The sequence below is a fragment of the Glandiceps talaboti genome, chromosome 16 (assembly GCF_964340395.1).
Source record: "Glandiceps talaboti chromosome 16, keGlaTala1.1, whole genome shotgun sequence".
In the NCBI taxonomy this organism is placed as follows: domain Eukaryota; kingdom Metazoa; phylum Hemichordata; class Enteropneusta; family Spengelidae; genus Glandiceps; species Glandiceps talaboti.
The window spans coordinates 14,715,947-14,734,788 of NC_135564.1; the positions used below are offsets into that span (position 1 = coordinate 14,715,947).

The following is an 18,842-nucleotide window of genomic DNA, read 5'->3' on the forward strand; positions in this document are numbered from 1 at the left end:
TGTATGAAAATGTATTGGACAGATTCTCACTAATAATACGTCATAAAAACAATGAAACCGAAGCTTACCTGTACTCGATATTCCGGCTGTTGTTGTAGGTACTGTAGTGGTCGTCTGTGCTGAGGTTGTCATTGCTACAGTTGTAGACTCTGCAGTGGTCATCCCTGCTGTTGTAGCAGCTTCTACCGTGGTAGAGTCTGCCTCTGTAGTAGCATGTGCAGTGGTTGTCTCTGCTGGTGTAGTAGCGCCTGAAGAAGTTAGCACTGATACAGTGGTAACTTCAGCAGTGGTCGTCACTGCAGTTGTAGTAGCTTCTGTCGTTGTAGTCTCTGGCAATGTAGTAGCATGTGCAGTGGTTGTCTCTATTGGTGTAGAAGTGTCTAAAGAGGTTGTCACGACTACAGAAGTTGATTCTGCAGTGGTCGTCCCTGGTGTTGTAGTAACTTCTGCCGTAGTAGTCTCTGCCTCTGTGGTAACATGTGCAGTTGTTGTCTCTGCTGGTGTAGTAGTGTCTGAAGAGGTTGTCATTGCTACAGTTGTAGACTCTGCACTGGTCAGCCCTGCTGTTGTAGTAGCTTCTGTCGTGGTACTCTCTGGCAATGAAGTAGTATGTGCAGTGGTTGTCTCTGCTAGCGTAGAAGCGTCTGAAGACGTTGTCACAGCCACAGTAGTAGACTCTGCAGTGGTCATCCCTGTTGTAGCAGCTTCTGTCGTGGTAGTCTCTGCCACTGTAGTACCATGTGCAGTGGTTGTCTCTGCCAATGTAGTAGTGTCGAAAGAGGTTGTCACTACTACAGAAGTTGATTGTGCAGTGGTCGTCCCTGGTGTTGTAGTAACTTCTGCCGTTGTAGTCTCTGCCACTGTAGTAGCATGTTCAGTGGTTGTCTCTGCTGGTGTAGTAGCGTCTGAAGAGGTTATCACTGCTACAGAAGTTGATTCTGCAGTGGTCATCCCTGGTGTTGTAGTAACTTCTGCCGTTGTAGTCTCTGCCACTGTAGTAGCATGTTCAGTGGTTGTCTCTGCTGGTGTAGTAGTGTCTAAAGATGTTGTCACTGCTACAGTAGTAGATTCTCTTGTGGTCGTCCCTGGTGTTGTAGTACCTTCTACAGTGGTACTGTTTGCCACTGGAGTAGCATGCGCAGTGGTTGTATCTGCCACTGAGGTAGCCTGTGAAGTGGTTGTGTCTACTGGTGTAGTAGCGTCTGAAGAGGTTGTCACTGCTACAGTAGCATCTGTTGTAATCGCCTCCGCTGTTGTAGTAGCTTCTGCCGTGGTAGTCTCTGGCACTGTAGTAGTATATGCAGTGGTTGTCTCTGCTACTGTAGTAGTGTCTGAAGAGGTTGTCAATGCTACAGTAGTAACTTCTGCAGTGGTCGTCCCTGCTGCTGTAGTAGCTTCTGCCGTGGTAGTCTCTGCCACTGTAGTAGCATGTGCCGTGGTTGTATCTGCTACTGTAGAAGTGTCTGAAGAGGTTGTCACTACTACAGAAGTTGATTCTGCAGTGGTCGTCCCTGGTGTTGTAGTAGCTTCTGCCGTTGTAGTCTCTGCCACTGTAGTAGCATGTGAAGTGGTTGTGTCTGCTGGTGTAGTAGTGTCTAAAGATGTTGTCATTGCTACAGTAGTAGACTCTGCAGTGGTCATCCCTGCTGTTGTAGTAGCTTCTGCCGTGGTACTCACTGCCAATGTAGTAGCATGATCAGTGGTTGTCTCTGCTACTGTAGTAGTGTCGAAAGAGGTTGTCATTACTACAGTAGTAACATCTGGAGTGGTCGTCGCTACTGTTGTTGTAGCTTCTGTTGTGGTAGTCTCTGCCACTGTAGTAGCATGTGCGGTGGTTGTCTCTGCTGGTGTAGTAGCGTCTGAAGAGGTTATCACTGCTACAGTAGTAGACTCTGTAGTGGGCATCGCTGCTGTTGTAGTAGCTTCTGCCGTGGTAGTCGCTGCCACTGTAGTAGCATGTGTCGTGGTTGTATCTCCTACTGTAGTAGTGTCTGAAGAGGTTGTCACGACTACAGAAGTTGATTCTGCAGTGGTCGTCCCTGGTGTTGTAGTAACTTCTGCCGTTGTAGTCTCTGCCTCTGTGGTAACATGTGCAGTGGTTGTCTCTGCTGGTGTAGTAGTGGCTGAAGAGGTTATCACTGGTACAGTAGTAATATCAGCAGTGGTCGTCGCTGATGTTGTAGTAGCTTCTGCCGTTGTAGTCTCTTCCACTGTAGTAGCATGTGAAGTTGTTATCTCTGCTACTGTAGTAGTGTCGGAAGAGGTTGTCATTGCTACAGTAGTAACTTCTGCAGTGGTCATCGCTGCTGTTGTAGTAGCTTCGGCCGTTGTACTCTCTGGCAATGTAGTAGCATGTGCAGTGGTTGTATCTGCTACTGTAGTAGTGTCTGAAGAGGTTGTCACTACTACAGAAGTTGATTCTGCAGTGGTCGTCCCTGGTGTTGTAGTAACTTCTGCCGTTGTAGTCTCTGCCACTGTAGTAGCATGTGAAGTGGTTGTGTCTGTTAGTGTAGTAGCGTCTGAAGAGGTTGTCACTGCTACAGTAACATCTGTAGTAATCGCCTCCGCTGTTGTAGTACCTTCTGCCGTGGTAGTATCTACCACTGTAGTAGTATATGCAGTGGTTGTCTCTGCTACTGTAGTAGTGTCTGAAGAGGTTGTCATTACTACAGTAGTAACTTCTGGAGTGGTCGTCGCTGCTGCTGTTGTAGTAGCTTCTGTCGTGGTACTCTCAGGCAATGTAGTAGCATGTGAAGTGGTTGTCTCTGCTGGCGTAGTAGCGATTGAAGAAGTTGTCATTGCTACAGTAGTAGACTCAGCAGTGGTCATCCCTGCTGTTGTAGTAGCTTCAGCCGTGGTACTCTCTGCCAATGTAGTAGCATGTTCTGTGGTTGTCTCTGCTGCTGTAGTAGGGTCTGAAGAGGTTATCACTGCAACAGTAGTAGACTCTGTAGTGGTCATCCCTGTTGTTGTAGTAGCTTCTGCCGTGGTACTCTCTGGTAATGTAGTAGCATGTGCAGTGGTTGTCTCTTTTAGCGTAGTAGCGTCTGAAGAAGTTGTGACTACCACAGTAGTAGACTCTGCAGTGGTCATCCCTGCCGTTGTAGTAGTTTCTGCCGCGGTACTCACTGCCAATGTAGTAGCATGTGCAGTGGTTGTCTCTACTGATGTAGTAGCGGCTGAAGAGGTTATCATTGCTACAGTTGTAGACTCTGCACTGGTCATCCCTGCTGTTGTAGTAGTTTCTGCGGTGGTACTCTCAGGCAATGTAGTAGCAGTTGCAGTGGATGTCTCTGCTGGTGTAGTAGCGTCTGAAGAGGTTATCATTGCTACAGTAGTAGACTCTGCAGTGGTCATCCCCGCTGTTGTAGTAGCTTCTGCCATTGTACTCTCAGGCAATGTAGTAGCAGTTGCAGTGGATGTCTCTGCTGCTGTAGTAGCGTCTGAAGAGGTTATCACTCCTACAGTAGTAGACTCTGCAGTGGTCATCCCTGCTGTTGTAGTAGCTTCTGCCATTGTACTCTCAGGCAATGTAGTAGCAGTTGCAGTGGATGTCTCTGCTGCTGTAGTAGCGTCTGAAGAGGTTATCACTCCTACAGTAGTAGACTCTGCACTGGTCATCCCCGCTGTTGTAGTAGCTTCTGCCATTGTACTCTCAGGCAATGTAGTAGCAGTTGCAGTGGATGTCTCTGCTGCTGTAGTAGCGTCTGAAGAGGTTATCACTCCTACAGTAGTAGACTCTGCAGTGGTCATCCCTGCTGTTGTAGTAGCTTCTGCCGTGGTACTCTCTACCAATGTAGTAGCATGTGCAGTGGATGTCTCTGCTGGTGTAGTAGCGGCTGAAGAGGTTATCATTGCTACAGTTGTAGACTCTGCAGTGGTCATCCCTGCTGTTGTAGTAGCTTCTGCCGTGGTACTCTCAGGCAATGTAGTAGCAGTTGCAGTGGATGTCTCTGCTGCTGTAGTAGCGTCTGAAGAGGTTATCACTGTTACAGTAGTAGACTCTGCAGTGGTCATCCCTGCTGTTGTAGTAGCTTCTGCCGTGGTACTCTCTACCAATGTAGTAGCATGTGCAGTGGATGTCTCTGCTGGTGTAGTAGCGGCTGAAGAGGTTATCAATGCTACAGTTGTAGACTCTGCACTGGTCATTCCTGGTGTTGTAGTAGCTTCTACCGTGGTACTCTCTGGCAATGTAGTAGAAGGTGCAGTGGTTATATCTGCTACTGTAGTAATGTCTGAAGAGGTTATCACTGCTACAGAAGTTGATTCTGCAGTGGTCATCCCTGCTGTTGTAGTAGCTTCTGCCGTTGTAGTCTCTGCCACTGTAGTAGCATATGAAGTGGTTGTTTCTGCTTGTGTAGTAGCGTCTGAAGAGGTTGTCACTGCTACAGTAGCATCTGTAGTAATAGCCTCCGCTGTTGTAGTAGCTTCTGTCGTGGTACTCTCTGCCACTGTAGTAGCATGTGCGGTGGTTGTCTCTGCTACTGTAGTAGTGTCGGAAGATGTTGTCACTGCTACAGTAGTAACTTCAGCAGAGGTCGTCGCTGCGTTTGTAGTAGCTTCTGTCGTGGTAGTCTCTACCAATGTAGTAGCATGTTCAGTGGTTGTCTCTGCTGCTGTAGTAGTGTCTGAAGAGGTTATCACTGCTGCAGTAGTAGACTCTGCAGTGGTCATTCCTGCTGTTGTAGTAGCTTCTGCCGTGGTACTCTCTACCAATGTAGTAGCATGTTCTGTGGTTGTCTCTGCTGCTGTAGTAGGGTCTGAAGAGGTTATTACTGCTACAGTAGTAGACTCTGCAGTGGTCATCCCTGCTGTTGTAGTAGCTTCTGCCGTGGTACTCTCTACCAATGTAGTAGCATGTTCAGTGGTTGTCTCTGCTGCTGTAGTAGTGTCTGAAGAGGTTATCACTGCTGCAGTAGTAGACTCTGCAGTGGTCATTCCTGCTGTTGTAGTAGCTTCTGCCGTGGTAGTCTCTTCCACTGTTGTAGCATGACCCGTAGTTGTCTCTGCTGCTGTAGTAGCATGTGCGGTGGTTGTCTCTGCTACTGTAGTAGTGTCTGAAGAGGTTATCACTGCTGCAGTAGTAGACTCTGCAGTGGTCATCCCTGCTGTTGTAGTAGCTTCTGCCGTGGTAGTCTCTTCCACTGTTGTAGCATGTCCCGTAGTTGTCTCTGCCAATGTAGTAGCATGTGTCGTGGTTGTCTCTGCTACTGTAGTAGCATGTGCGGTGGTTGTCTCTGCTACTGTAGTAATGTCTGAAGAGGTTATCACTGCTACAGTAGTAGAGTCTGCAGTGGTCATCCCTGTTGTTGTAGCAGCTTCTGTCGTGGTAGTCTCTGGCAATGTAGTAGCAGTTGCAGTGGTTGTTTCTATTGGTGTAGTAGTGTCTGAAGAGGTTGTCACTACTACAGAAGTTGATTCTGCAGTGGTCGTCCCTGGTGTTGTAGTAACTTCTTCCGTTGTAGTCTCTGCTACTGTGGTAGCATGTGAAGTGGTTGTCTCTGCTGGTGTAGTAGTGTCTAAAGATGTTGTCACTGCTACAGTAGTAACTTCTGCAGTGGTCGTCCCTGCTGCTGTAGTAGCTTCTGCCGTGGTACTCTCTGCCACTGTAGTAGCATGAGCGGTGGTTGTCTCTGCTGGTGTAGTAGCGGCTGAAGAGATTGTTATTACTACAGTAGTAGACTCAGCAGAGGTCGTCCCTGCTGTTGTAGTAGCTTCTGCCGTGGTAGTCTCTACCAATGTAGTAGCATGTTCAGTGGTTGTCTCTGCTGCTGTAGTAATGTCTGAAGAGGTTATCACTGCTACAGTAGTAGACTCTGCACTGGTCATCCCCGCTGTTGTAGTAGCTTCTGCCATTGTACTCTCAGGCAATGTAGTAGCAGTTGCAGTGGATGTCTCTGCTGCTGTAGTAGCGACTGAAGAGGTTATCACTGTTACAGTAGTAGACTCTGCACTGGTCATCCCTGCTGTTGTAGTAGCTTCTGCCGTAGTACTATCTACCAATGTAGTAGCATGTGCAGTGGATGTCTCTGCTGGTGTAGTAGCGGCTGAAGAGGTTATCATTGCTACAGTTGTAGACTCTGCACTGGTCATTCCTGCTGTTGTAGTAGCTTCTGCCGTGGTAGTCTCTACCAATGTAGTAGCATGTTCAGTGGTTGTCTCTGCTGCTGTAGTAATGTCTGAAGAGGTTATCACTGCTACAGTAGTAGACTCTGCGGTGGTCATTCCTGCTGTTGTAGTAGCTTCTGCCGTGGTACTCTCAGGCAATGTAGTAGCATGTGCAGTGGTTGTCTCTGTTAGCGTAGTAGCGTCTGAAGAGGTTGTCCCTGCCACAGTAGTAGACTCTGCAGTGGTCATCCCTGCTGTTGTAGTAGCTTCTGCCGTGGTAGTCTTAGCCACTGTAGTAGCATGTGTCGTGATTGTATCTGCTACTGAAGTAGTGTCTGAAGAGGTTGTCACTGATACAGTAGCATCTGTAGTAATCGCCTCCACTGTTGTAGTACCTTCTGCCGTGGTGGTCTCTGCCACTGTAGTAGTATATGCAGTTGTTGTCTCTGCTGGTGTAGTAGTGTCTGAAGAGGTTGTCAATGCTACAGTAGTAACTTCTGCAGTGGTCGTCCCTGCTGCTGTAGTAGCTTCTGCCGTGGTACTCTCTGCCACTGTAGTAGCATGTTCAGTGGTTGTCTCTGCTACTGTAGTAGTGTCTGAAGAGGTTGTCACTACTACAGAAGTTGATTCTGCAGTGGTCATCCCTGCTGTTGTAGTAGCTTCTGCCGTGGTAGTCTCTGCCACTGTAGTAGCATGTGAAGTGGTTGTCTCTATTGGTGTAGAAGTGTCTAAAGAGGTTGTCACGACTACAGAAGTTGATTCTGCAGTTGTCATCCCTGGTGTTGTAGTAACTTCTGCCGTTGTAGTCTCTGCCACTGTGGTAGCATGTGAAGTGGTTGTCTCTGCTGGTGTAGTAGTGTCTAAAGATGTTGTCACTGCTACAGTAGTAACTTCTGCAGTGGTCGTCCCTGCTGTTGTAGTAGCTTCTGCCGTGGTACTCTCTACCAATGTAGTAGCATGTTCAGTGGTTGTCTCTGCTGCTGTAGTAGCATCTGAAGAGGTTATTACTGCTACAGTAGTAGACTCTGCAGTGGTCATCCCTGCTGTTGTAGTAGCTTCTGCCGTGGTACTCTCTACCAATGTAGTAGCATGTACAGTGGATGTCTCTGCTGCTGTAGTAGCGTCTGAAGAGGTTATCACTGCTACAGTAGTAGATTCTGCAGTGGTCATTCCTGCTGTTGTAGTAGGTTCTGCCGTGGTACTCTCTGGCAATGCAGTAGCAGTTGCAGTGGATGTCTCTGCTGCTGTAGTAGCGTCTGAAGAGGTTATCACTGCTACAGTAGTAGACTCTGCAGTGGTCATTCCTGCTGTTGTAGTAGCTTCTGCCGTGGTACTCTCAGGCAATGTAGTAGCAGGTGCAGTGGTTGTCTCTGTTAGCGTAGTAGCGTCTGAAGAGGTTGTCCCTGCCACAGAAGTAGACTCTACACTGGTCATCCCTGCTGTTGTAGTAGCTTCTGCCGTGGTAGTCTCAGCCACTGTAGTAGCATGTGAAGTGGTTGTCGCTATTGGTGTAGTAGTGTCTGAAGAGGTTGTCACTACTACAGAAGTTGATTCTGCAGTGGTCGTCCCTGGTGTTGTAGTAACTTCTGCCGTTGTAGTCTCTGTCACTGTAGTAGCATGTGAAGTGGTTGTGTCTGCTTGTGTAGTAGCGTCTGAAGAGGTTGTCACTGATACAGTAGCATCTGTAGTAATCACCTCCGCTGTTGTAGTACCTTCTGCCGTGGTAGTATCTACCACTGTAGTAGTATATGCAGTTGTTGTCTCTACTACTGTAGTAGTGTCGGAAGAGGTTGTCAATGCTACAGTAGTAAAGTCTGCAGTGGTCGTCGCTGCTGTTGTAGTAGCTTCTGTCGTGGTACCCTCTGCCACTGTAGTAGCATGTTCGGTGGTTGTCTCTGCTGGTGTAGTAGCGGCTGAAGAGGTTATCACTGCTATAGTAGTAGACTCTGGAGTGGTCATCCCTGGTGTTGTAGTAGCTTCTGCCGTGGTAGTCTCTGTCACTGTAGTAGCATGTGCCGTGGTTGTCTCTGCTACTGTAGTAGTGTCTGAAGGTGTTGTCACTGCTACAGTAGTAACTTCTGCAGTGGTCGTCCCTGCTGTTGTAGTAGCGTCTGCCGTGGTAGTCTCTGCCACTGTAGTAGCATGTGCGGTGGTTGTCTCTGCTGCTGTAGTAATGTCTGAAGAGGTTATCACTGCTACAGTAGTAGACTCTACAGTGGTCGTCCCTGGTGTTGTAGTAACTTCTGCCGTTGTAGTCTCTGCCACTGTGGTAGCATGTGAAGTGGTTGTTTCTGCTGGTGTAGTGGTGTCTGAAGGTGTTGTCACTGCTACAGTAGTAACTTCTGCAGTGGTCGTCCCTGCTGTTGTAGTAGCGTCTACCGTGGTAGTCTCTGCCACTGTAGTAGCATGTGCGGTGGTTGTCTCTGCTGCTGTAGTAATGTCTGAAGAGGTTATCACTGCTACAGTAGTAGACTCTGCAGTGGTCATCCCTGCTGTTGTAGTAGCTTCTGCCGTGGTAGTCTCTGCTACTGTAGTAGCATGTGCGGTGGTTGTCTCTGCTGGTGTAGTAATGTCTGAAGAGGTTATCACTGCTACAGTAGTAGACTCTGCACTGGTCATCCCTGGTGTTGTAGTAACTTCTGTCGTTGTAGTCTCTGCCACTGTAGTAGCATGTGCAGTGGTTGTCTCTGCTGGTGTAGTAGCGTCTGAAGAGGTTAACACTGGTACAGTAGTAACTTCAGCAGTGGTCGTCGCTGCTGTTGTAGTATCTTCTGTCGTGGCAGTCTCTGCCACTGTAGTAGCATGTGCAGTGGTTGTCTCTGCTGCTGTAGTAGTGTCTGAAGAGGTTGTCACTACTACAGACGTTGATTCTGCAGTGGTCGTCCCTGGTGTTGTAGTAGCTTCTGTCGTGGCAGTCTCTGCCACTGTAGTAGTATATGCAGTGGTTGTCTCTGGTACTGTAGTAGTATCTGAAACGGTTGTTGCTACTACAGTACTAGATTCTGTAGTGGTTGTCCCTGCTGTTGTAGTATCTTCTACCGTGGTAGTGTCTGCCATTGTAGTAGCATGTGCAGTGGTTGTCTCAGCTACTGTAGTAGTGTCTGAAGAGGTTATCACTACTACAGTAGTAGATTCTGCAGAGGTCGTTCCTGCTGTTGTAGTAGCTTCTACCGTGGTAGTCTCTGCCACTGTAGTAGCATGTGAAGTGGTTGTCTCTGCTGCTGTAGTAGTGTCTGAAGATGTTGTCATTACTACAGTAGTAACTTCTGCAGTGGTCGCCCCTGCTGTTGTGGTAGCTTCTGCCGTGGTAGTCTCTGCGACTGTAGTAGCATGTACAGTGGTTGTCTCTGCTACTGTAGCAGTGTTTGTAGAGGTTATCGGTACTACAGTAGTAGATTCTGCAGTGGTCATCCCTGCTGTTGTAGTAGCTTCATACGTGGTAGTGTCTGCCATTGTAGTAGCATGTGTACTGGTTGTCTCTGCTACTGTAGTAGTGTCTGAAGAGGTTGTCACGGCCACAGTAGAAGATTCTGGAGTGGTCGTTCCTGCTGTTGTAGTAGCTTCTGCCGTGGTAGTCTCTGCTACTGTAGTAACATGTTCAGTGGTTGGCTCTGCTACTGTAGTAGTTTCTAAAGAGGTTGTCACTGCTACTGTAGTAACATGTTCAGTGGTTGGCTCTGCTACTGTAGTAGTTTCTAAAGAGGTTGTCACTGCTATAGTAGTTGATTCTGTAGTGGTCATCCCTGCTGTTGTAGTAGCTTCATACGTGGTAGTGTCTGCCATTGTAGTAGCATGTGCACTGGTTGTCTCTGCTACTGTAGTAGGATGTGCAGTGGTTGTCTCTGCTACTGTAGTAGTGTCTGAAGAGGTTGTCACGGCCACAGTAGAAAATTCTGGAGTGGTCGTTCCTGCTGTTGTAGTAGCTTCTGCCGTGGTAGTCTCTGCCACTGTAGTAGCATGTGCCGTGGTAGTCTCTGCCACTGTAGTAGGATGTGCAGTGGTTGTCTCTGCTAGTGAAGTAGCGTCTGAAGAGATTGTCACTGCTAGAGTAGCATCTGTAGTAATCGACTCTGCTGTTGTAGTAGCTTCTGCCGTGGTAGTCTCTACCAATGTAGTAGCATGTGCAGTGGTTGTCTCTGCAACTGTAGTAGTGTCTGAAGAGGTTGTCACTGCTACAGTACTAGCTTCTGTAGTGGTTGTCCCTGATATTGTTGTATCTTCTGCCGTGGTAGTCTCTGCCATTGTAGTAGCATGTGCAGTGGTTGTCTCTGCAACTGTAGTAGCGTCTGAAAAAGTTGTCGCTGCTAAAGTAGTAGCTTCTGTAGTAGTTGTCTCTGACCCTGTTACTGTTTGTGCTGTTGTCCCTTGAGCTGCTTGTGTTGTTGCACCTTGTGGTTCTGTTGTCGTTCCTTCAGCTGAAATATTCATTAAAGTAAAATAGTGAGAATTTACATCTATTTCCGTGTAACTTTCCTTGCCAAACTATACTTGGTGACAGTGGTTTTAAATAACACTGCCCGCGATTGTGTAGTTTGCACAAAAGTCTACATTAAACCTTATTAAACTCTCACTGATGTAAATGTGACCAACAAGTGCCTTATCTTTTGATTGAAGTAATCTCTCTTTTTAAAAACTCAACCTACCTGTATTACCCACGTTTGTAAAGTCATGTTATTGGAAACAAACACTTTTTTATATAGATTTTGCCTACTTACATTGCAAAAGTCACAAACATGTTTAATTGTTTCTCCTTGGCTGCAGGAGGAGAACACATGTGAACTGAAAAGCATATTCGTACCTGATATCTTGCTGAAGCATACTTTAGATAAATGTGTTGCTATGCTTTCCAAAATAGATTTCACCAAAAGTAAATGTTTTGATCCTGATGTGAATTAGTAGCAGCTACAAAATACATATTTCATTTTTTGGTATTGCAAAAGGTGATTGTTTCCATGACTTTTGGTTAATAAAATAATAATATTACTGTACTAATAATTGAATGACGTTAAATACAGTAAATTTGCCAGGAAAAAAAATTGAAGATGCCATATTAGCATTTGTATACCTTTTTGTGTCATTAACAATTGTGTATTGTTCATAACTCTGTGGTATATAGAGGGGAGATAGCAAAGATTATTTCGTGTTTGGTGAAAATCCTGGCACAATGTAAATATTCCTTTCAAATTAACGTTAAAAAAATACTGAAATGATAAAAAAAAATTTGAGTAACAAATGACATACAACCATTAGCGTGAAAACACTTAAACGAGTTACCTGGCGATGCAGTAGACGCTGATGTTTGTGTTGTCGTAGCTCCTACTGTGGTGTCAGCATTTGCAACAAAAAATACAAGAACATAATAAATTGATTATATCAGGTGTATGAGGTGGCTTTAGTAGAGAGTACTAGTTTATTTTAACTATACATAACGTGCTACAGGATTGGGATGTTAATATGTTCTGTCGCAGACGTCGTTGTCTAGTTTGTTATTTCATATTTATGCAAATGTTGATTGCGTTATAAAGGGCAACTTTAAAATCAAGGAATGGTCCAAATGAAATTCATACTATTTATTCCATTGTATTAAGTGTGTAGTTTCATGCCCAAGTAATCAAAAAGATGTTTCAAACTTCTAAATATATGGTGACGTGAGCTGAAGAATATTGTACATGAGGGAGAGTGGTCTCTTTTACTCATATTGTTGCCAATTGTCTCTCTTAACGAGATTAATATGGGTAATAGCATCACACCGCTTCTCCTCTAGGTATGCATAGGCAACAAATTAGCAATTAGCAGCCATTGATACTCCATTCAGGAAAAATTTCCTTGAATGTAAATATTCGCGATGCTTTAAATTTTTAGTTCATATTAGTCATAAATCGAAGGAGATCTGCTAGTACTATATATCGATTACTCGTAAAGTTATCTTCACCGCAGGATTATCTAAATGGTGATTTCGGGAGATAACTTTCTACGCTTCGAACTCTATATTTGTGGGCATATTAATGTTAATTAGAAATAAGAATCCCACCCCCTTGCCCATCAGGTGTTTGTTTTTTAAACTTGATTTGACCGTTTAAACTTTACAGTAGACCAACGAATTCAAACCTGGTACTTCATTTGATTTCGACCAATGATGATTGTAGAATCAATGCCAAAACAGAACTTGCAGACGTGGGTATTGTATAGTCAGTAGTCACATGCTGTAACTATTGCCAAAAGCAATGATCTGGAACTATTTCATATCATCGGCCCGGACTCAGAGGGCGCTGTACACATCGATAGGTGTCACCATTCAAACCACAGAAACCAAATGCGGAACTTCCGTTTACTTGCACGTAAATATGTTACTAATAACGGCATAAACATCACATTGATAAACGCTTTACATCGGCTGCCACAACCATGACTGCAGATGTCACGTGGCTAAATTGTGTGGAGAGTAGTATTTAGAGGATATTTAGATCTGAAGAGGTAGGCGAAAGTTCAATCCACTTTGCTAAATCGACTCGCTTACATTGGGTAACATTAAAGCTGTACTAACTGCAACCGGAACATGTTTTGAAAACGTTTTTGTCTGGTACAGTAACTTATATATTACTCGTAATATCGTACACAGGCAATATTATTGCATCATCTGTTTGCAAGCGTATTTTTTGTAGCTATGTAAACATACGATAAATAAAATAAAACTAATTTTTTGGTCCAAACCCAAAATTCAAAACTAACGGCAATCACAATTTCAACTTGTTTTTATACGGATTAAGGATAACGTCGACCACTGATCAATATATACAATTTCCCAACTATTGGTATTTTTTAGCAATTTTCAGTTAATATATTGTGGCTGTCTCACACAATGTAAATACACCAAACAGCTGTCACACGTTCCCAATAAACAAAAGAGTTATTGAATTTGCACCAAGAGGGCGCTGTTATTGTCAAGTGTTCAAACATTCCACGATACATGACTAAACCTAAAACAGTCGACAAGTTGTATGTTTTATAAATGTAGTTTTACGTACCTACACGCTTTTGTAGTTTTCATAATGATGATAAAAAAAGAATCACCCTGCGTTCATTTGTTTGGCACAACCAATTAAAGCCTGACATTTTCTAGGGGGGTAATTAGTTTTATTGATAAGTATAGATTATGAAACTCGGCTACGATTTTCTCAATGATGATCCTCAATGACTCTGCCCCCAGCATTCTCCAAAACAGTACTGAAAAGTTTCAGGTGTTGTCATACGCCCTCTCTCGATCAAAATCACCGCCTATAGTTCCAAGCTACGTCCTGTTTTTTTTGTCTTTTGAAACCAAACCAAGCACAATATCTTTCCCAGTCAAAACAAGTTGACATCTTCATGCGACCGATGTAAAAATAACTATAATATGCTGATATTACGGATTCGTCATTCCCCATGCACAATATCATTGAAAACTAGATTGGTTTTGGTGAATAAGACCATAAAATTGCGAAAACCAGACGTTCTCACAGGACAATTGAACGTCGATTCACACTTGGCTCGACTCCAACAGTAGTACACTGAAGAGTAAGTTGTATTCGACGTCAATATACAATCCCCTCGTTTCATAAATGTCAGATCTTAAAGGGCTGATCCTCAAAACCTAATTAATACTGTTCTTAGCATAAAACTGAACACTACCTAATATATATACATACACTTATATTTGTAATCTACAAGAAATCACCCCCCCCAAAAAAAAAAAAAAATAAAATAAAATAAAATAAAATAAAATAAAATAAAATAAAATAAAATGAAAAAAATGTAAAAAAAAAAAATTACGCATAATTTGGGAACACATTTACAGGTTACAAATAATTACACATGTGAATACAAATTTGCATAAACAAATTCGTCAAATGTTAATTCAAAGTTGCCTAGTTTCAACAGGTAGCTATAACGCGTGAAGCGTTTGTTACAATAACTACTCTCCAGAGATTGTCTTATTATTTACCCGCTCTTAAAACGTTGAAAACTCTCTCACTGCATTCACTGTATGGTCCATATAGTATTTCACCTTTCGTACTTTCGTCTGTTTGAATCAATGCTTCGAGACAATGGTCCCACCAAACGCATCAATAAACTTTGTCACTCGTGAACATTCGCGTTGTTAGCCAGTGTCTACATAGTTTCTATCAGGATGTAGCAATTAAAATTTAAAATGACCACTCCCATCCAAGATGCATTGTCAACAATAAGAAAAATGTTGTAACTACCACTACCACGTAAAGGCCCTTGTACCAGCAAAACCAGTCGTGATCATCCGCATACTAATAAATCACAAGTTCACAATAAGCTCTTCCTGAATACCATTCCCCCTGAGTTAGTATTAGAATGTGAACTATGTAAGGATGGGACATTAAATTTTCAATGTGTTAACAACTGACATAGATAAAATCAAAATAAACATGCACATTTACATTGACTTGATACATGTCAGAGAGAGAGAGAGAGAGAGAGAGAGAGAGAGAGAGAGAGAGAGAGAGAGAGAGAGAGAGAGAGAGAGAGAGAGAGAGAGAGAGAGAGCGAGACAGACAGACAGACAGACAGACAGACAGACAGACAGACAGACAGACAGACAGACAGAGACAGAGGGAGGGAGAGACAGAGACAGACAGAGACACACACACACAGAGAAAGAGATAGACAGACAGACAGACAGACAGACAGACAGACAGGCAGGCAGCAGACAGACAGACAGACAGACAGACAGACAGACAGACAGACAGACAGACAGACAGACAGACAGAGCATGTGCAAAATGGTGCATTTTACTATCACTGAGACACCATTACATTTATACAGTAAGTCGGTCGGTCGACATATTTCGGTTACGTCCTTACTTCGTGTAGGTCAGTGATCTCCTCAAATGGTCACAAGAGCCCGTGAGACAAAAAAAAACCATACCAAGTGATTTGACATTGTATTACATTTTCACCTGGCACGTTGTGCACAGTGAGGATAGTGTGACTTGAGTCTGAATAAATGTTAACGACAGAGAACATAGTACAACGGTTGCTAAGAGTGTTTTGTGTGAAAGTATGGTGAACAAACATAGATCCAGCGTAGAGTCTACAGAACAAGTCAACACGTCCTTTGAAGTGGAAAATGTCGATAAATTAAATCAGAAGTCTTTTTGAGATTTTGTTGTGAACGAACAACTAAAAGTGACGAATGCCTAGTCACATTGCGAATGTATGTATCTGCATCTCATGACGGCCATTGAATTGCAATGCATTTATTTTTATTTTTATTAGTGGTAAATTCGCTCAAATTTTACAGGTGAAGTTGGCAAGGAACAACATTATATGACTGATCAATTAATTCTAATTAATATCCGGTCTGTCAGTCTGATACAAAAAACACCCGCATATATCACGTTGAGTTCTTCATTTAGGATGACAAGCTCGAATAGTTCTAAATCTGGAAATTTTCGCTAAAATGATTTATTTTCGCTTGTATGGCTCGAAATCAAAAACGCAAAAATAAGTATTGACTAAAATGGTCCTATATACAGTGCACCAGGATTAATAATTTGTTAAAATTAGTCTCTGAGAAATGGTTGTAAAATCACAACAACCAAAAATTAGTGGCGAAAATGGCTAAGTTTTTGCCTCGCCAGAAATTTGATATGTTTAATTAGCTAATCTTGACACACATGAATAAATAGATAAGTTATACAATATTGTGTATGTTTTATGATTTATTATTTTTATATGTTTTATAATTTATAATATTTTGTATATTTCTATAATTTATGATATTTTGTATATTTTAAAATCTATATTTTGTATGTTTTATAATTTATAATATTTTGTATGTTTTATAATTTAAAATATTTTGTATGTTTTATAATTTAAAATATTGTGTATGTTTTTTAAATTAAAATATTCTGTATGTTTTATCATTTATAATATTTTGTATGTTTTATAATTTATAATATTTTGTATATTTTATCATTTATAATATTTTGTATGTTTTATAATTTATAATATTTTGTATATTTTATAATTTATAATATTTTGTATATTTCTATAACTTATAATATTTTGTATATTTTAAAATCTATATTTTATATGTTTTATAATTTAAAATATTTTGTATGTTTTATAATTTGGAATATTTCGTATGTTTTATTATTTGTTTTATTTTGAAATTTCTGGCAATAGATTAAAAGACAGCTGTGCATGCTAACACCAAGAAATAACAGTATGTATATAATATTTCCTTTTATATCATTGTCTCAGTTAAAACCCCTATTGTTGTCGCTTTATCCCTAAGCTTTAGAACATATGTATCGGACCGATTCAGATATTTGGCAGCGCTATAGAAAATGTTTTCCTGAACCGAGAAATTATCCCGTGTAGTCGTCCGCACGACTCCACTGATAAGATAACACCAATTCTGACAGAATCCCTGACAATTAATTAAACATGATTTGCCTTAACTTAATCGCAAGTATTTTTTTAGTATATTAGACAACCAAAAAAGACTTGTTTCTGGTCAGCGCGCGCATCACTTTAATACCCTCGCGTCCGTCTTTTTTTCCGTGTTTTTCAAGCCCATGCAGTCTGCAGATCCAGTTCAGTGAAGACAACTGCAGAGCCAATCAAGAACAAGAAAATAACAATGCCGGCCCCACATGCACAATAAAATTTTTAAAAAAAAATAACTGTCATAAACAGTAGATTTAGTGACAGGTTTGTTGAGAATCTAAAAAATAAATTCTTTTTTGAGATATTTAGGACTAAGATATGATTCAATTTGTTTGTCGACGATTTTAATGAAGCTATATACTTCATAATTGAAAACGATGTGATATCCCAAATATCACATCATATCCAAACCGAGGCTAAATCACTACACTGTACATGTGTAGTTGAATAATACAGACACTCTCTGCAAGATACGAGGTAATTTAAGTCCATTCAAAATGTAATTTGCATGTCAATACGAAGACAATGTTTAACCGCGCCACGATCAATATCCAATAAAAATGTTTGATGTAGAAACTGGTACATTTCCCTTTATTCTGCCATCTTGAATTGTTTGCACGTTCACATGGACTTTTACAACGAATATCACTCGTAATGTACAGTCGGTGTTTTGAAAAGCCATAGTACTGGGTGATAATAATTCAAATTATTTAGGTAATTAGTAAATAGGTTAATTAGCAGTATAGAAAAATAATTTTGATCAATTTACGAGTAGAGTTTGAGAGTTGCTTTATTTTTAACGGTGTGTAGTGTAGAAGTACAACTTACATCAATCTTACTCTGCACTGGTTTTTGTCAATGACCTAGGCAACAGCTTAATGCCTGAGTGAAACATCATACCACTTCGCGAATAGATTGATTTGATGTGTAACAAGACCCCACTACTCAAGTTCGCTAAACAACATTGTCAGGTTACAGGTAGACGCGCAGTGAATTGAAACCGCCCCTTGCTTTCATGTTCAAAAAGGGAAATATTGCTCGTGCTTTAACTTCAAATTCATCAAAATTGATGGATTTATTTCATAACGAGGGACATACGAATCGCATAATGCTTTATTTTGTCGAGAGAAATCAGTACTTCGATGATCGTTGACAGACACGTCGAAGGCTACTTCAGTAAGTCCATGACTTTCGACCTGCCATTGGTCTACTTTGAGAAATCTGTTCGGATTCCTTTTTTTCACCTAAAACCCATTACTCGCCAACATATTTTCAAAAAATTCGGATTCCGGAAACTAACTTGTGAGTCAATCGAACTCTCACTACAGATATTAAAATACTATGTGCTATAAACTCGTTGTGTTGAAAGAGGTTTGTTGAAAATGCGTAGATATTCAGTTTATCGGCTTAATGTAATGTATTTTTGTGCAAATACTAGGATTATTTGATCAATAAATAACACTTTCGTTTAGGTTTACGTCGAAGAACTGACGGTTGCCTACAGTAATGGCGTCCCTGTGTTACTAGACAAATTGCACATAGCTACCGGATACACGCAAAGTGAAAGAGATGTGAAAGCCGTACGTATCATGTGCAGGTGCAAATAGTTATGAGTTCACAGCGAATACTCTATGAATTTTGTAATGAATGCTTTCGCTGGATTTTTCCATAGCTACCATCAACACTAAAATGAAATTCAGATTTTAGATGTTTTTTCACACCTAGTGTTTCTATATTGGAAAAGACTTCTGTTACCGCCTACACAGACGTTATCATTTCTTTGCATAATTAACGTGACGTAAAAAGGTAACGAGTCATACCTGTCATAAAGGCAGCTGCGGCAAGTACACACAGCAGACATATTAGATGAAAATCCGTTCCAGGACGACTTGACATCATGATTTTGAGGCTTCAAACCTTAGAGTTTATGAACATTGCATCCGTTTACAACGCCAAGTGTCTTTGACGCACTTCAGGTGAGCGATTTCACCTTTAAAATGTGGACCACACCCAATACTTTGGATAAATAGACGGTTGTAAGATGGGTTCCGGGTCATTGCGACAGTGTCACGTTTGGCGAATGATTGATTGTGTTGAAACTTTCTACGAAGTACGTACCATGTGATACACTGACTCGAATACCGAACTCTTTGTTCGATAAGTACGTAGTATACGCAACTGTTCGGTGAACATGAAAGGGATACTTCGTGTGTCCAATAATGTCATTATCAATGCCCCTGTCGGGTATGTTGTCATAGTTCCTAGTTCACA

General features: G+C 42.0%; 1 protein-coding gene across 1 annotated transcript in view; it reads right to left on the bottom strand.

Annotated features, from left to right (window-relative positions):
* LOC144447150 (uncharacterized) overlaps window positions 1-18,514 on the bottom strand; it is a 56,210-nt gene extending 37,696 nt beyond the window's left edge. Inside the window, exons 1-3 of the mRNA XM_078137055.1 lie at window positions 18,392-18,514; window positions 11,383-11,427; window positions 69-10,523 (exon numbers count right to left, since the gene is read on the bottom strand). Coding sequence (XP_077993181.1) covers window positions 69-10,523; window positions 11,383-11,427; window positions 18,392-18,470 — 10,579 coding nt within the window. The 5' untranslated portion in view covers window positions 18,471-18,514. The remainder of the gene's footprint in view (window positions 1-68; window positions 10,524-11,382; window positions 11,428-18,391) is intronic.
* Between the last annotated feature and the right edge of the window lie 328 nt (window positions 18,515-18,842).